This window comes from Tachypleus tridentatus, chromosome 12 (genome assembly GCF_004210375.1).
Source record: "Tachypleus tridentatus isolate NWPU-2018 chromosome 12, ASM421037v1, whole genome shotgun sequence".
Lineage (NCBI taxonomy): Eukaryota > Metazoa > Arthropoda > Merostomata > Xiphosura > Limulidae > Tachypleus > Tachypleus tridentatus.
Genome location: NC_134836.1, coordinates 43,682,321 through 43,701,895, shown reverse-complemented (window position 1 = coordinate 43,701,895; position 19,575 = coordinate 43,682,321). Strand labels below are relative to the sequence as shown.

At 31.7% G+C, this 19,575-nt stretch overlaps 1 protein-coding gene across 2 annotated transcripts in view; it reads right to left on the bottom strand.

The window, feature by feature from the left end:
* Window positions 1-889: 889 nt before the first annotated feature.
* The window catches only part of LOC143233148 (protein turtle-like), a 102,078-nt gene continuing 83,392 nt past the window's right edge, over window positions 890-19,575 (bottom strand). The window contains exons 7-13 of one of the 2 annotated variants that reach the window (XM_076469089.1): window positions 17,796-18,083; window positions 16,315-16,617; window positions 7,860-7,976; window positions 4,273-4,300; window positions 3,818-3,891; window positions 3,117-3,247; window positions 890-2,712 (exon numbers count right to left, since the gene is read on the bottom strand). In XM_076469089.1, coding sequence (XP_076325204.1) covers window positions 2,521-2,712; window positions 3,117-3,247; window positions 3,818-3,891; window positions 4,273-4,300; window positions 7,860-7,976; window positions 16,315-16,617; window positions 17,796-18,083 — 1,133 coding nt within the window. In that variant the 3' untranslated portion in view covers window positions 890-2,520. The remainder of the gene's footprint in view (window positions 2,713-3,116; window positions 3,248-3,817; window positions 3,892-4,272; window positions 4,301-7,859; window positions 7,977-16,314; window positions 16,618-17,795; window positions 18,084-19,575) is intronic. The other variant, XM_076469090.1, reaches the window with a different exon arrangement.

Here is a 19,575-nt window from a genome sequence, read left to right as displayed (position 1 = left end):
GTGAATAGTATTACTTGTTTTTTGGAATATTTATTTTTATTCTATATTTCTAGCAGTATTCTTCTATATTATTCAGGACTGGTTGGAGGTTTGTTGCTACTATTGAAGGAGTGGGGGCACTTTTCCAGACCGCTACATCGTCAGCAAATTGTGATACAAAACCTAAGTTTAGGTCCGACAGTGGCATATTACTCACACACATGATAAATAAGATAGGGCTAACTACCCCTCCCTGTGGTACTCCTGCCTCAGGTGAAAAGGACCCTGAGTGGGCTCCATTCACATTTACTTTACATGTTCTATTGTTCAGAAAGTTAGATAGCCAGCAAATAATTCCCTGGGGTAAATCCATTCCCGTTAAGCGGTGGCGTAATTTGTGTTCCCCACAAATTTGATTTGCTTTGTTTTGAATTTCGCGCAAAGCTACACGAGGACTGTCTGCGCTAACCGTCCCTAATTTAGCAGTGTAAGGCTAGAGAGAAGGCAGCTAGTCATCACTACCCACCGCCTACTCTTTGGCTATTCTTTTACCAACGAATAGTGTGATTGAACGTCATATTATAAAGCCCCCACGGCTGAAAGGGTCCGCATGTTTGGTTTGACGGGAATTTGAAATCTGCGACCCTCGGATTATGAGCCGAGTGCCTTAACCACCTGGCCATGCCGGGCCTTTTCAGTGGGTCAGTTGTAATTTTGTAAGCATACAACCTAAATATCAGGGGCTCGCATCCCCTTGATGGGCAAAGCTCAGATATCCAATTGTGTAGTCTGTTGTAAAATTCAAACAATCAAAATTCATTTGTATTACATTTAATAAGGGCTTTTTTATCCAAATCTATGTTGACTAATACTTTCACAAATAATTCGTAAAATATTTTATTTTCATCAAATGTTACGTACATTACTACAAATAACTTTATTTTGACAAGACTAAATAATTTATTATTCACAAGTAAGGAGAGGACAGTTCGGATTATATTCCGTACACTATATAGTAACAATCTAATAATAATTAAATTGCTACTAAATCTAAACAAATCCTCTGTTTGCAGTAAACGTAATAATTCTGTTACTTATGGAAGAAACGTGTAAAAATATTTTAATATATGACATCAACCAATTCAGGTTTTGCCTTGATACATTATTTTATCTTATAGTCTTGAAGAGGTACTTAACACGTTTAGTGTTTTATCATACTTTTACTGTATTGTTTAGTTATACAGAAGTTTTGTTGCATGGGTTAACAGTATCATATAGAGATGATATTCACTTTAACATTTAAAACTTGTGACCTATTCATCCGAATATTGTCAGTTCTGAGTCAATATTTTAAAATAATGTTATATACAGAATGACAATAAAACCTGAAATGTAGTTTCAAATCGTATAAAATCACAATGGACCTAAATGAAACATACTCGCAAGCACCTATTTAGTTTGTCTATAGAATGTTATCTTATAACAAAAAGTGAATAACTTTGTATACCTTGCTTCGTAACGTTTTATAATTAAGTAAAATAACTTTGCAGCTGGCATATACAGTTAAAAACTACTGTATTTTCTATGCTCATTTTTCATAATCTAGTTCACAAATAGATTTGCGATAAATATAATCTGACTTATAGTTGTAATTCTTATTTTGCTACTGAAAATTAATGTATAATTATATTTTTAATTATTTATTTCAAACAATTTTAATTGTGGGTTTAAATTTCACATCTGATCAGCTTTATATGTTACTATTTTACGAATCTAACATTGCAAGATTATTTGAAAACGGTTTCCTTGTAGAAAATATTTTATTTATGGAAATTATCACAATATTTCCAAGTTACATAATAGTTGGTTGTAATTATTTCGAGGACAATAACCTAGTGCGAAATAATACTTTTGTAAAATATACCATAATAGCTTTCACAAAAGCTGTACTGCATTTTATTTACGTGGACACAATACAGAAAGGTACAGTTATATATACATTTATATACGTATGTTATGTCATCTACACATTTCAGTATCTTAAACAAATGCCCAATTTTGTAATACATTCAAGATAATTAAATGTCTGAAAAGGCAGAAAAATAAATAGGAGGTAAAATAAAATTTTCGAAATAATCAATAGCACATTCACAAAAAAAATCACATTTATATATGTGGTTTACAGTTATCACCATAACCTTTGATTTTCAAAGTGAAAGACAGACATATAAAATGAAAACACTGGTTAACTCTGACACTGGACTTTTCAAAAGTAAATGAAGTGCGCTCAGAGATTTGAGTTATCGCTGAAAGCTGAAATTTGATAGTAATGTATCAGCGAAACGCTAAATATACATATCAAGGATTAAGTTATTGATAATATATAATGTGCAGTCTTTGGCAACAGGGTACGTATTACTATACCATTTTTTTTTTAATATCGAAACCACGTCTTTCATTTGTTTTGCCACTTCTCATACCAAGAAAATTATATATAAGAAATTCGCTTATTTGTGAAACTTCAGGTCTCAGGAATAATGTTTAGATGTCAGTTTGTCTTTTCAAAAGTGAAACTTCCGTTTGTCCTTTGTTGTAAAGAGGCCTCACACATGCAGGTTTATTTAGAATTTCCACTATTTGCTGTTGTTTTCCACTTGAAGGCCAAGCGTTTTCTTTTCGTAACAGTCGGTGCTCTTCTTTTGGAACAGGGCTTGACGGGCAAGATATCACCTGCTGGTGAGTAAAATAAAATGTAAATCAACGAAAGTAGACATTTGGTTATTTATTTATCTTTAATTTCTGCTAAATACTTACTTAATGTTTTAATTAATTATTGTGATGTTTTATTAAAAATATTTTCATTTCAACATCATGAATTTTAAACTAAGCTAGGAACGATTTTTTTATGAATTAAACATAGTTTCAGAAAAAAATAGTTTTATTAACTAAAATGAAGTTTTTACTACATTGTTAAGAATAGTTTACCATATCATACAACACTCTATTTTCAGTTATTACATAATAAGTGCAACGTTGGAATAAATTGTTGTTCATGTTATCCTCTTTTAACCATATTATTTAATCATAAAATAAAAATAACGCTTTCATAGAATGTTTAGTAACAGAAAAAAAATTACCATTTCAAATCCACGAGAAGTGAAACTTTTGGCAATCTCGCTTTCTTTATTTGGCCACGAATCTTTACACTGTGGTTCATAACCTTTGTTCAAGTTTTCATAGGCATTAGAGTTTGGTAGTTGATTATGTCCTAAATAACATAAAAATACTGGTGTCAATTGAAACCAAAACAAACGATAACATTTTGCACAATGTTGTATGGGCTTCTAGATAAAATTTACCATAAAGATGACCAGTTATAAGTGTGTTTGTGTGTTTACGCGTGATAGTATTCACCACCCATAGCTGGATGGCTTGATTACTATAATATTTGGTACGGTAACTGGAAATTATCTGAAATTATTTTTCAAATTAGGTAAATACACGGTGAAATAGGGCACATTTACACTTTCTTGAAGATTATTGGCGTTTAATCTAAAGACACAAGTACTTAAACAATTAACTGAGTCAATTACTTTCCACAAAGCAGTGTATGCAATTAGCAGCTAATAAGGTAATAAGGAATACAATAACAAGGGTGAAAAAGAAGGAATTATCTAACACTTAAATTGCGTATGTATATGTGTACACACACACTCACTAAAAGTAAATAACATAGAATATAAATAGCTTTATCACATACAGTAGAAAGAAGCTTGTTAGTACATTGCAATTTGTCTGCACGAACAACTAATTCACGCAAAAAATCAAGTGTTCTTACCTGGAATTATGTCTGGACAGTTTTGTGATGAAAATGATTCAAACTCATGCTGAGCTTTCTCATACTTATCAAGCCTATAATAGTTTGAATGGAGCAGAAAATATTTATGTTTATATTTGTCAAGAATATAGCACAAAGAAATAATTCACAGTTTGATATTTAAGTAATAAATGCGTATGTTTTATACTATTTGAACTTCAGAGTTAAAAGGGGGGTGAATATACAATTATTTAACTAACTACGATGTTTCAATAAATCAAGAATTATTAATATATCGATTGTTTTTTTTTAAAATTTAATTGTTCCCTGCTGGTACAGAGGCAAGTCTACGGATCTTACGACGCTAATATGAGGGGTTCGATTCCCCTCGGTAGAGTCAGAAGATAGCCCAATGTGACTTTGCTATAAGAAAAACGCACATATAAATGTAATTCTTCTTAGATTTTGGTACTCACTTAGTGATATCTTCTTTTGTTTTCTGTCCTGTAAGAATAATTCACATTAATTAAAAATAAAATCATCCAATTATCACTACAGTAAAAATGTTTTCAACGTCTTAGATTATACAGCCTTGGCAAAAATGTTCTCATACTGCTCTTATCGATGTTATTCTCAACATGCATGGAGTAGTTATTGAGTAAATGTCTGAGTAGTAACAGAGAAAGTAACATATAATCGGATGAACATATACGAGTTGTTATTTCAAATATGTATCAGTTGTTTTGAGCATTTGTTCGTCAAAACATACATATATACACTTGTTTACTTTAAACGACCTGTGTTTTTTGGTATAATCTTTGTCTTAATATTTCAATGTTTTCTTCAAACAATTTCTCTGTACTTGGATTACTGGCATGCCATGTCACGTGCTAGAAGGCATACTGCGTAAAATTTTTCAACTCTCCAGAAAGGGTATGAAGCAAACGGACATTGCCAAAACCATAAGGTAAACCCACTGAAACGTAATCAAACTATAGGAAACGTTGTTCCAGGAAAGACTACTGGTTGACACTGAAATACTGTTTGCCGGAAATTTCCGTGTTTTGATCAAGTCAAAGTCGAAAGAAATCAAGCAACATTTTGCGAAGTGAATGGCAAGACAACATTCGTTCTATGGTATCCAGAGAACAGTAAATAAGATACCGATAAATAAGTTGTTTTTAAAGGGCTTTCTGCAAACCATTATTAACCAGAATGTATCGCCGTCAACTTCTTACTTGAGCAAGACAGGATGCAAAAACGTTAAGACACTGGTAGTATATCATCTTTACAGATGGGTTGTGTTTCCGGCTTGTTAAAGCTGATAGTAAAACTCGTGTAGCTGTTTGCCTAAATAACAAATGAGGGAATGCAGTCTTTCTTAGAAGGAATACACAAGAGGTGGTGCAATACATATTTGGGCAGCTTTTCAAAATTATAGATAAACTGCCCTTTATATCCTTCAAGGAAACGTCAATGGCACATTCTACAGGATCACATATAGTAGATATTTCGGTGAAATACCAGGGCAGAGTTTGGCAATAACTTTGTGTTCCAGAATAACAATGCTACAACCAACAGTGTCCGTATTGTATAGGATTATCTCGATAAGGAGGATATTATCAGAAATGTTGAGCAGAAATGAACAGAAAACCTGCTAATCACAACCCTAAGACAACTAATATAGTTAAGTGGCAGCGCTTTCTAGAAAAAAGTTGGGATTAAATCATGGTGCTTTACGTCAATAACTTCATCAACAGCATGCCATGTCGCCTTGTAGTAGACTATTAGAGTACGAGAAGGTTCAAATAAATACTTAATGTTTAATGCGAACTAGTATTGGGTTACAAACACTCTTCATAATAATTCAATGTTATATTTTGTTATTATAAGTTCAGGTAAAATTTTTTGTGATAGGTAAAATGGTGAATTGCGCATTTCTTTTAAGTGTCTGAAAAAAATCGTTTGCTGTTCTAATAAATAGCTCATTACATCCATATATATTACGGTACATTATACAAATGTTACATGTAGATGTTTAATATGACATGTATTTCTCAATTTGATAACACTAAGTGTATTTGTATTCTATCTTAATAACAGTTACAAATGAGCGAATATCTCGGCCAAGACTGCATGACTTCAATTTACCTTTCCAGGGTGTATGTTCTATTAACAAAACAGTACAGTTCTAGTTTTATAAAAGAGCTTATTATATTAAAAAAACTATTAAAATTATTAAATAAAAATTATTTACACATGTACCAATCCGTAACAAATTGTATAACGAAACTAAAAAGTTCCTTTTTTTATGCTAAGCTTAAACAGATAAATTTTCTCATGAATATGAAATAATTTGATATAAATTAACAGGTGTCAATGATCGCATCACAAATATAAAAAAAAAACATAGTTTTACCTCTACTATTTATTTTTGCTATTAAATAAATGGCAGTGCTTGAGGGACTACAATATACTGTAAATAACACTGTGTGCCCATATAATTTTAATATAATATTATTTTTTTGCAAAACAAAACCTTAATTATTGATAATTTTTGGATAAGCGATTCATTTTTGGTGAATTAAATACAAGATAAAAAGAAATATGATTTTAAAATAGTTAATTAAAGCGCTGAGAAACAAACGGAATACGTAACTGGCTGAATTTATAAAATATATGTAACTTAGAATTAATCTTTAATAATGTTATGAGATTTTGACTTAAATAATATATATATATGTATATATATTCATTATTTTTACAATAAATAGGGTTCACTCACGTAATATTTAAATTTTCTTAAGTATAATGAGTTTCGTGTTTATACGTTATGAAAAGAAATAACATTCATGTTTCATATACACATTAAGTTTAGCACTGTATCGTGCTCATTAGCTTTCAAAATATGAATAAAATAATGAACTCATTCTTATAAGCTTTAGTCATTTACCATGCCAAACAGTATTTTCGAGTGTGATTAAAAGTGCTTAAATATATATGATGTTAGTATTACCAATTTGTGTTACTGAATATAATTTAAATCTTTTTCTCACCTAAATTGAAATTAAATTTCCCGTAATGGCATATTATCAATAACTTTAAAATTTAATTGAAATATATCAAACGGTGATTATATACCAATAGACTGCGATCAGATATACTGCTTTAGGCTATAATTAGGCAAATTTACGAATTATATGTACAGCAGTGGTCTCAGGTTTAGAGTGTTTACCAGATATAGAAAGCTCTTATTTGGTTTTATAAAATGTTTAGTATAAACAATGAGAACAGATTATTTATTCCCTTAGACAATTAGAACAATAACATTTTGTTTAAACCAACTTTAGACATTTCTTATCTGTGTATATCTCAAATATCTAATTCATGGCTATCTATTTGATATCCCTCAAAAATGTGAATACTCATGAAAAAATAAATTATTTATGTATCTGTTTAGTTGTTTAAAATTTTGTGCAAACCTACATTAGCTCTATCTGCGCTAGTCGTCCTTATTTTAGCAGCATTAGACTGGAGGGAAGATTCTTTGGTTACTCTTTTACAAACGAAAAGTAAGATTGACTGTCACATTATAACACCCCCACAACTGAAAGAAGAAAATATTTGGAGTGACGGGGATTTGAACGCGTGACGTCTAGATAACGTGTCGAGCGCCCTAATTACCCGGTTATGCCGCGCCACTTACGTATCTATCCATTTAACTTAATTTACATAAAATACATTCCATTAAAATCATCATCATCAAAACCCCCAGTGGTTCAGCGGTATGTCTGCAGACTTACAACGCTATAAACAGGGTTTCGATACCCATGGTGGACAGAGCACAGATAGTTCATTGTGTAGCTTTGTGCTTAATTCAAAACAACAGTCATCATTAAGCTGAGAAGAAAAAGAAAATTTAATCTTAGAGAAAGTCTAGGAGGCTAAAACGTACGAGGTATAATCTTATAAACTAAAATAAAAATGGATGTCTGTAAAAAAATAATAATTGGCGTTATTTAGACATTTTGTCACGATAACATTTTATTGAACAGTGGCTCACCTTTTGTTTTACAGTACCTCATGGTAACGAAAATAATTGCAGCCATTACAACAGATCCTCCAACCGCTCCGATTAATATTATCAGCATCGAGCTTATGTTGACATTCCACTGAGTATCTGCAAAGGAAAACTAAATATTGTAATTTTCTGATACTACGGCTTCAGTAACATGTGTTATTTCTACTAGTTCTAGGACTTTGTTTTATCTGAAATTGAGCTTTACGATAAAATAATATTTTCCACTAAATCGATACAAAGCTATTTTAAAACATGTGTAAGCTAAATAGCTGTTTGCTTATCAATGTATTAACTATTTACTTTCAACGAAATTAAACTTTCTTTGACAAATGTGTTCAGACTAATTACATGACGTATTTATCAGCTGCGGAATAGCAGTTCATAGAAGGGCTTCTAGTTTTGTTTTCCAAGTTCAAACATTTAATTCATAGTTCCATCATCTCTTCATGGATTTGATATCTAATTGCAGTTTTGGACTTAGGAGATCAAATCCTTTTAGTAAAAGGTTTAATAGATTAATTTATTCTAATCTTGCCTGAAATAATTTTAATTTGAGGGTAGGCTAATAGAGATTCTGGTATACGCGAGCGCCATGTAAGGCATTCTACGTTATTCGACTTGCTTACGTTTTTGTTCACTCTATATAACATAGTGCTTAGGGAAAACATGGAAACTATTGGTCCATATTGGTTTTTCCATACTATAAACCACATTTCCAGTCTTTTGACAAAATTGGCAAGTTTATTTCGTACAAGTCCATTTATGGGTGATAAAAGTTTTAGATCATTGTGTGGTTTCCGGAGTCTATAATTAAAGTACTTGTCTGTCTCGGAACCTGGCCTGATACGTCAATATATGATACTTATGGTAACGAAATTATAATTTCCAATAAACTTTTCGTTTGAGCAAGGTTGATTGTTTGCATTGAACGTTGGAATCATGTAAGCTTTGTGAGGATAGTTGTGTCTTTCGAACCAGAGTCATTTTTTTTTTCACATATGCAGTACTATTTGTTTGTTTGTTTTTGAATTTTGCGTTAAAGCTACACAAGGGATAATTGTGTTAGCCGTCCCTAATTTAGCAGTGTAGGAAGAGGGAAGGCAGCTAGTCATCACCACCTACCGCCAACTCTTGGGTTACTCTTTTACCAACGACTAGTGGGATTGATCGTCACATTATAACGTCTCCACGGCTGAAAGAGCGAGCTTGTTTGCTGCGACGAGGATTCAAACCTGCGACCCTTATATTACGAGTCGAGTGCCTTACCCACCTGGCCATGCCGAGCCATGCTCGAAAATATAACTAATAATAAGGAAATAAAATTTTACCATCAATTAATTTCCTCTATTTCTGTCTAAAAGAATTTCAAGTACACGGCTACTAAGGATTCCGTCTTGTTTTTTTGTTTTTTTTCTATTTCATGACCCTGTTAATAATCCTGTTTGTTGTAAATTATATTAAAAATAGTTCTGGCATTTAGGAATAAATAAATGTTTTTTCCAAGAATATAGTTTTTGGAATCTAGAAATCAATAGTTTCTTTTCCAATGGGATACGTTTCTGGCATTTAGGAATCAATATATGTTTTTCCTAGAGGATTTTGTGTCAGGAGGACGATTTCGTGAAGTACAACAAACCACATGACATATTTCGTAATTCTACTTACTAGGTTAACAGTCTCAGGAAATTTCACTTTCTGCTTCTTTTAAGACCCATCTTTAAGTGTATATGTTAAATAAGTGCTTAACTTGTCGAGATGTTATAAAAGACAATTTACATGAAAAGTCAATGCATATAACTGAATTAATTATATTTTTGAGTAATATTTCTAACTGACAATAACTTACCAATTTTGAATGTTTCAGTTGGTTCTGAGTGTTAAATAATTAACGATGGTTCTAATTTAACCATAAATCAATCATTAAGTTTAAAAACAGCCACTGACTAGATACTCAAATATTTTAGGTTATTCAATGATACGGTTCTTTACATAAGCAAAACTAAAACAATTAAAACATATAAATAGTCAAAAAACTATCTTTAAACATACAAATTTTCCAAGAGAAAACATCAAACGCAAGTATTTGAAATAGCAATGAAAAGGGAATCTTCAACAGCCGGGTTACTTGAAATTATTTTAGTTGAGATTAAAGTAAATTAATCTACGAGATTGTGGGTCACATACATGAGTCGAAATGGTTAGACTTTTAGAGTCCAAAACTGTGATTAGATCTTAAATAGGTCAACAGATGACAGAGCTGAGTTATTACTTTGTACTTGTAAAGCTCAGAGCCCTTCTTTGAGCCGCTAATAAATATTTGAGTAAACTTTTTAGAATGAAATAGGCAATTAAGAAATGAAATATTTTAACTAAAGACATCAAATATTATAATGAGTATGAACTGAAATGAATGTGAATAAAAAGCACTCCAATGTAAATACTATTGCATCAAAGTCCTTTCGCGCAAGATGATATCTACACTTTTGTTTGTATTGAATTTTGCACAAAGCTACATGAGGCCTATCTGTGGTAGCAGTTTCTAATTTAGTAGTGAAAGACTAGAAGGAAGGCAGCTAGTCATCACCATCCATAGCCAACTCTTGGTGTACTCTTTTGCCAACAAATAGTGGGATTGATCGTTACATAGTAACGCCTTCACGGTTGAAAGGCAAACATGTTTAGTGTGAAGGAGATTCGAAGCCGCGCTCCTCAGATTGCGAGCGAAGCTCCTTAACTACCTGGCCAAAGTTTGCATAAAACACGTTTAGCTATTTATATGAAATAGGTTGATTAAAGTTTTAATGATGCAAAGTTATCCTTTGGGTAATAATCAAACAAAACTACAAAAGTTTTGTGTTTGTTGATCAACGTAATAAAGATAATTTCATGATTTTTGTTTTTACAACAACCTAACGTGATATGGAAAGTATCTGGACTTTTTATCCATATAGGTGTAATTACAACTATGAAAGTACGTTCGGTCTAAACTCAAGAAGGATGGTATAATACAAACAGCAATATATACTTATTAAATATATTGAGCAAAATATTTATTGGGTTTAAAGCACAGAAATGAAAAGTATGTGTAATTTCATTGAAAGCGTTGTAAATGAAGACACTTTAACACGACAGCTATTGTGAGTTAGCCCTTGATTTCTTTTTAATTTTTGCTATTTGTTTCTTGAACTTTCTCTCAAACTGATAGAGAGAGACCTACGCTAATCGTCTATAAATCTGAAGAGATATATTTGGAAGAGAGCAGCTAGCTAATACACCTTAAACTACTATTTGCCTTCGAATAAAGAAATTGCCCATTTCGTTATAACGCCATTATGGCTAAAAGTACGACAATGTTCGGCGATGGCTTTCGACCAATGGCCTACAAGTTTTCAGTCAAGAGTACAATCACTATTAAAGACTAATACTAAACAGTTTGAAATATCGTAGATGTAAATTTAATTATTTTCATTGTTAACACCCAGTATTGATAGCGCTCAATGCAATTGTTTTGTTTAATGTATTTATACAAATGCGATTCAGTTACATTTCATTTCGAATCACTTCTTAACGTATTGGATATATTCGTCAGCTAATTAAAAAAAAAAAGTTCTTTTATTTTGACCTAAATAATTTATTGTTAATACTTTTGAGGTGGAATCTCAATGGACAACCATGCTTTATCAATAGGTATTAAAATGAGATAAACACAAATTAAAAATAATGGTACACAAGCTACGCTCATGGTAACTTGTAACTACCTACATTATACTGTTACATACTAAGAGTATGGAAAAACAACATAATATTTTAAGAAAGTGATATCGTTCTCTTTGCAGTGCAGAACTGATATGTACAGAGAATGCTATGTTTATGAATATGTTATTCGAGAACTACGGTGTACTTGATTCTATCATTTTGGAAACGAGAATGGCAAGACATGGTAAAAAAATATGCAATACTAAGTGCTTTCGTATTTGGGTGGGTGTTTCACTTTACTTACAAAGCACTTTGTTGGTGCTGATTATCGTAATATTTATAACCAGAAATAGCTCATCTGACCCTATATGTCACTTGAGCTGTCAATACTTTGTTGTTTAGATTGAACATGTTTGTGTTAACGTTACTGTGGATAAGAATTTTTGGAATGTGTTACACAGTACTAGGTATAACGTGAATTTGCAACTAAGACTTAGACCTGACATTTCTTTAGATAAATTGCATGTGATTATTATACCTTAATAACACGCATGGATTAGTAAGTAACACATTTTTTTTGATCAAATGTTAACTTTGCAGATTATTTAGAGAAAGGGGTTTGTAATGTACTTTTGTTTGATTTTACTATGTTTAGGCAATAATACTGGATAAGACACGAAAGAAAATAGTTGGGTTGTTTAAATCACCAGTTCAATACATTGGAAAGTAAATATAATAGTATTCACTTGTAGCTGTAACATATATATGTGTAGTTTTTGTATTTGCTTGAAATAAACACACAGCCACAGCCGAACATGTTCTATTTAACAACTGACCATTTTCACAATAGCCTAACAGCATAATTTCATTACAAAGACTTTTCCACAAGACTTGATCTATACAAAACACATCAGAACTTTGTGCATGATTTCCGTAATCTATATATTGTAAGAAGATGACAGAACTGCAGTCCACACTTTGACAGTCAGAATACATAGAAATCTATAGTTTCAGGGTCTGCCAGTTTGACTGAAATGTCTTCGTATATAATAGAATGAACACTTGTTTCATTAACCAGTTCCTTGAGATATATAGGAATTAAACAGATATGTCATGAAGGAACTTGTGTACATGTAATTTGTGTTGCTTTTCAGGCGGAGACTTTTTTTTTTATAGTGAGTACCGTTGCCCATGGCACATAAATGGCTTTTTTCATTGACATTTGTGTTTAAGATACTACACTTTGCTTTCACTGCTGAGATACGACTTCTTGTAGATCTCTTTATTCATGCTCCTGGACCCCAAGTTGACCCATAGTCCTTTGTTTTTTGAGCTCATTAAGTACATACGACATTCCCATACTTGAAATTATAATTCTCCAATCTGAATATTTTGGATATATATATATATATGAATATTTTGCGTCTGAAAAACACTTGCATAACTTTTTCAAACTAACAATTTTTTGGCGGCATAACAATAACTACACAACATCAAACAAAGAAAAAATGTAATTCTGAAACTTTAAGTCAGTTATGTTGTTTTCACATGACTTCCTGAACTTCACATTCAAAATTTCTTTAATATATTGTTGTCAAGTCTCTCTCTATATATATTAGTATGCATTGTGTCATTAAGACCTTGTAGACGAGTTAATATATGATTATTAGCGTTAGAGATAATTAGTATATTAATTTTACTTATTCGCTCAACGTTAGATTAAATTGTGTTTTTGCAATCTTTATACTTTCCGCCTTTGTATAAAAAATAAATATCCATTTATTTACAATAAAAAGGAAGGAATGAGAAAGACAAATAATACTGAAATTTCGTTTTGATAGCAGTATACACTTCCTTGTGAAATATTGTAGACTGCCATTCTTCTAAAATGTTCAATGAGTTTTAAGGTTTTTATGTCCAATTCAAATTGAAGTTGGGCTAGGCCAGTTTTATAATAATGACTAAACAACGGTAGTGAATCATTACAACGAAGTACGCATACCAGCAAAATCCTGGTAGAATGCAAATAGTTTATTGTGTAGCTTAGCGCTAAACACAAAACAAATAACCAAACCTTAAAAGAGAAAAGATCCTTTTAACCCAGAGAATTAACTACAAATGTGCCATATGTATAATTTAGGAACCACCACCATAAGCTTTTGTGAAAAAAAAATACACGGCCTAAACTGTATATTTAAATATTTTTATTTCAACTACCAGCTTTTTTTCCCCTTCTATAGAAGCCTTCATTGTAAACAATGGTTTAAAAGGGACCATAAGAATTAATTACAATTTTTTCTTCTGAATTTTACGTAAAGCTACACAGGGGCTACCTCCGCTAGCCTACTTAATTTATCAATGTGAAACTACGGGGAAGACAGCTAGTTATCACCACCAACCACCAACTCTTGGAGTATTCTTTTACCAACGAAAAGTGGGATTGACTGTCACATTATAACTTCTCCACGGTTGAAAAGGCGATCATGTTTGTTGTGACAGGAATTCAAACCCACGTCACTCATAATACGATCGAGTGCCCTAATCACCTGGCCATGCCGAGCCGTTAATCAGAATATATCACGTTTTTATTTTAATGAAAATTTACTTTGTGTCTTTATTTCTATTACATAATATGATACTGTGTACTCAGTTACAATAACAAGTACAGTGTTAGTAAGTATTAGATACTGATGTAGTGCTTAACTTTATTTATAATTAGTTTTCTTTGTTTACTTAATTTTGTACGAAGCTACTCTAGGGCTAACTACTCTAGTCATATTTAATTTTTAAGTCAAAAAACGAAACCCTATAGACCGAACACTTTCGAAAAGTGGACTTTCCTTCATCAAAAGTAAATTTGGCAATTACTAAATGATTTTGTTTTGCTTTAGAATCACTAACTGATTTCACTTATGATTACGAGGTTATTCTAGTGGAAGAAAAACCTGGGTTTGTACTATTCATTTCACAGTTGGTAGTAGTTATAGATTTTAAATATGGCTACACTCGATTAATCTGTCCATTCTTCCAAGTATAATGATCAGAATAGTGTAACAGATTTCTCATTATATATTTATTACAATATATATATATACGCTTATTTTGTATATATATTTTTTCTTTGACGTGTATTCTTGATTGTATTGCGCAAGTCCTGCCTATTCTCTAAAGTTGTAGAGAATTCTTGAAAACGTAGGAATCGACAATGATTGCTTGACGAAAACTCGCGAAAATTTTGTCGACAGTTCTACAAACTCGCCTGATTCCTACAAAAAAAAAAAAAAAGGGGCCAGCCGGAAGGGAGAAAATATTATTGGGCACCTACAGTCGATACACTAAAGGTCTAGGAAACTAGACTGGCAATGTATTTATTAACTGAGTAGGTTGCTAGAATACACCTCATGTGATCATACATTTATCCAATTCTTTGCTACATGAATAATATTTGTACGTCACAGCTAGTGAAGCTTGTGTTAGTTTAATTAGAAATACATACTTACTCAAAATTCAAATCTGGCTGGCTCATTATTAAAGCCATTCTTCTATAAGAATCACCTTCTTACCAGCCCCCTTCAAAATATACGAAATGGATCTAATTCTTCTTGTCTTTCTAACCAGATTCTTTGTGCTAGACTTTGTGGACAACATTTTGGTGCAAAGCGGAGACTGTAGTAAAACTGTAATGAAAAGCAAGATGCAACTATCCCTCAGCAAGATGAACAAATGTGTAGTGACACCGATATTGTCAGGAATCTAGCCCAATCGATACTCATGTTTCACACACACAAAAACCAATATGTTGGTGAGGACAAACCATCACTATTATTTTAAGGCATGAATGTGCTTTAGCCACCTTTATCGAAGTCGTATTACGCCTTAAAAACCCTCAGCAACAATGTATAGCTTTAAAAAAGCAAAATTCTTTACTAGTGTCATGTAGTGTAAAGAGTGTAAATAAATCATTGGAGCAGTCCAACTCTATAATGACTCAACAGTCACAAAACCAAGCAGAGAGTTACTTTAGGGGACAGTCATAAATGGACAGACATGTGACACTCAGTATTTTGATAGAACATAATGAAAACAATAAGCGTTTACTTCGAACTATATTTTATTTGCTACTAAAACTTGTTTGAATAGAAAACTCTCAATATGAGGTTTGACTTTGTAATTAAAACATGTTAATTAGTGTGGTATTTCTGTGTGTCAATCCCACTATTCGTTGGAAAAAGAGCAGCCCACGAGTTGACGGTGGGTGGTGATGACTAGCTGCCTTCCCTCCAGTCTTACACTGCTAAATTAGGAACGACTAGCGCAGATAGCTCTCGAATTGCCTTGCGCGAAATTCAAAAAACAAAACAAAACAAAAACAATCTAGTGAAATTGCACAGGTAAGCTACATCATCTGTTGAGCTCGCGGCTGCTACTGCTTATATATCTTGTGTTTGATTACAAAGAACAAAATGTAATGATGCTATTTAAAACTAATTAGAATTCCGAAATTACAGATAATATCTTATTCTAGACTAAGTAATTCAGTTTCCTAGAATTATTTTACATAACGTTTATACAAATATAATTCAGCTAAACGTTTCACACGGTTTGAGAATAATACTTATTTTATATTAGTTTTCTGTTATTGAGTTATTTGTTAAATATTTGCATTACTTTAAATAATACAACTGATTTAATAACTTAGCTTACTGTTATAGGTTTAAGATACAAATTCGAAATGTCTAACCTTTATGAGTTAACGTTTCTGGAATGTGAAGTGTGCTCAGGTTCATCACCACACTTTGACTTCTTCCTTTGTCATTTACAGAAGAAATCTGTAAGAGAAATCTCCTTCCAGACGACAGTCCATCGATTACAAAAACAGGCCGCTTGGCTGTTACATTGATTAAGACTGCTTGGATCAAATTATCGTGAACTTCTATCATAAAATGTTGCTCAAGTCCCCCATTGAAGCTTTCTAAACATTTCACTCGGAAAGATGATTCTGATTTGTTAACAATTGTACAATTCTGGGGAGGATCTGGTACACCTGCAATATTATTAGTAAACTATAATAATACATAGTTATTGTTACACTATCTCTTAGACTAACCTGTATAAATGTAACTTACTGGGTTTGAAAGTATAAATAACACTTGCTCTAAGAAATGCACAAGTAACTTTTGCTTTAAATGCAATATATATCACGTTAGAGCTTTATATCACCTAAATTATTTGCTAGTTGATTAGGCTGATAGCTAATAAAAAGGGTATATTTGTCATCTGTAAATTAACCTCCACGAAAAAGAAGAAAATATAAAAAAAGGAATCGCAAGCCATTAGGTTAACCTACAGAAAACAAATATTTTATGTCAAATTAAATACGCTATTGAAATGTTACTGGTGTTAAACGATCATAAATGCAATGATTTTTACTTGATAAAATGTACTTTACTTATTATTTAAAATTTTGTTTTTTCACATAACATAAAATGTACATACTCTTAGAACAAATGCACGTCTTTTCAATTTACTATATGTAACCAGCTTTTTCAAAAACAAGTTCTGTAATAATCCGAATAAACTATTCATTTTTTAAATAAAATGATACTCAAGTTTTCTACTAGTGCAAGATTCTTTGTTGACGTAGCATCATGATTGTGCTCTATTTTTGTATTTGTAGATTGTTAACAATAACTTTGTAATGACTTCGCAATGACATCGTCTTAACAATTAGGAGCAGTTAGTATCATTCAATGAGTTCGGGTACAAGGATTTAAAACATAACGTTGATTATTCTAAGCTTAATCACTAAATTTGAGAACTGTCAGTTTAAAAATTAAAACTCTCTCGACTTACATTTATATGGCATAGTTTTAATAGTCTCGCATTACCTTATTACAATTAAATACATTTAAAAATGAAGACAAAATATTAAGATAACAACAACCATTTAAAATGCATATTAGAATGTAAGCTAGTGAGGTTTCAATGACTATGGGGTAATATATTTAGATATTTAAATTTAATATGCATAGGAAATGTATATGCGCGACTTACTTTAGTATTTTACGTAAACATTTTTTTTGCTTTTTTTATTTATTCAGTAAAATTTTCGAGAATGCAATTACAAACATCAGGATCTCTTCTTACCTTCAGGAATATTAAACAAAGTATTTTTATCTTTATGTCACTTATTTAGCATATATGTAACGTTGTTGTTCTTACCTGCAGGAATGATACTAAATACACAGGGAATATCCTGCAAACCAGCGGCATTCTTAGCCCAACATAACAATGAACCGTAATCATATTGCGTTTTAGGACTATACGTCGCTACACTTCTAGTTTCCTTATAATTATAATCCTCAAGGTCGACTACATGCCCTGAATTATTAAACTTCCATAAAAAATCCACATCAGTAGGGTCGGCATCAACTTCACACGGCACTCTAACAGCTTCGTTTTTTGCTGTTCCATAAAGAAACCGTTGCCTTCCTTTACATCGAGGTTTATCTGAGTAGAAAACGTGTAATATATTCTCGTGCATTACAAATGTACATTAACATTTTGAATAAATAATAATAATTTAATGTGATTTGCAAACATAAACTAATTATTTATAACATAATATATAACATTAAACTTTGTGAAATATTGCACTTAGAAACGATGGACATAAACCATTGTTAACGTCATGTTTGGTACTATACTTTATTTCTAAAACGTCGTTTATGATTTGTTTGATGTCGATGTGTGTCTTATTTTTAGCATTTTTGCTCAAAATCACATAAATACTATCTGTGGTTGACTGTCTCTAAATTTGAAGTTATAAATACAGGGAACACAGTTTCGACGACACAAATCGTCATTTATTGGACTTGTTTTTTGGTATTGAATAGTCTCCTGCTGAGACAACGGTAAGTTTAAGGATTTACAGGTCTAAAGTTAGGAGGTTCGATTCTCCTCGGTGGACACAGCATGTGGCCCTTTATGGCTTCGCTTTACGAAAAACACACATACACTCGTATTGAATAATATAATTTAACTGCCACTCTTACAGTGTCCTTACGACTTAAAATTGCGGAGATTATTTTTGTGGCAACGGCCTACAAACCATGAACCTTCGAATATAAAACTCGAGCACGTGAACCACTAGAACACATTTCATCCTTGATTTGATGAAACATTTAAATATACAATACAGATAAATAAATGCATATCTTTGGATTGTCAGTTCAAATGCTCATATATTTTATGTACTTTATGTACTAACGTTTTTTTGAAATCACTGAATGGTAAATAAAATAATGTACGTATTTTGCATCTTTATGTAATAATGTTTAATATACATGGAACGAAAACTAGCTTAGTGGTGACGTAAACATCAACTACACTACAATGAAAGAGTGTTTTCTTCTAATTCCATTTGTTTCAAAACAAAGATTTTAATGATTAACCTTCAGTAACAAACTTATGCTCTTTTGCGCTAAAAGTGTGTTATAATTAATTATAATCTCTAAGCAATCTTTGTTTGAAACGAGCACAAATAAAAGTGCACCTTTCACTTCTTTCAATTAAGATATATATGCAAGAGATATTTACTCTTGAATACCGACTCAACTGAGCTTATAATCAAGGTAAATATTTTGTTTATTTTAACAAATTTAGAAATAATAGATCTTAACTAACACAGCTACAAAACAATAATATAAACGCTGAAAGATAACCCCTTCAGTCGTGAAAAAATGTTACATGAAATTAACTTAATTCGATTCATAAATGTCGTAAGGTGCTGTTTTAGTTTTAGGCTACATTGCATACTGGTATTCAATTAATACTTCCTTAACGCCACATTTAGTCTTTCTCTGATACGTAGTATAATATGTGGAATCATACACTAGAAACTTATGTCTCTAAGAGCCTATCGTTTTATTTCCTTTCTAACAATAACATCCAAATAATACATGTCTAAAGTATATAATATCATTAATTCTAATTTCACTTT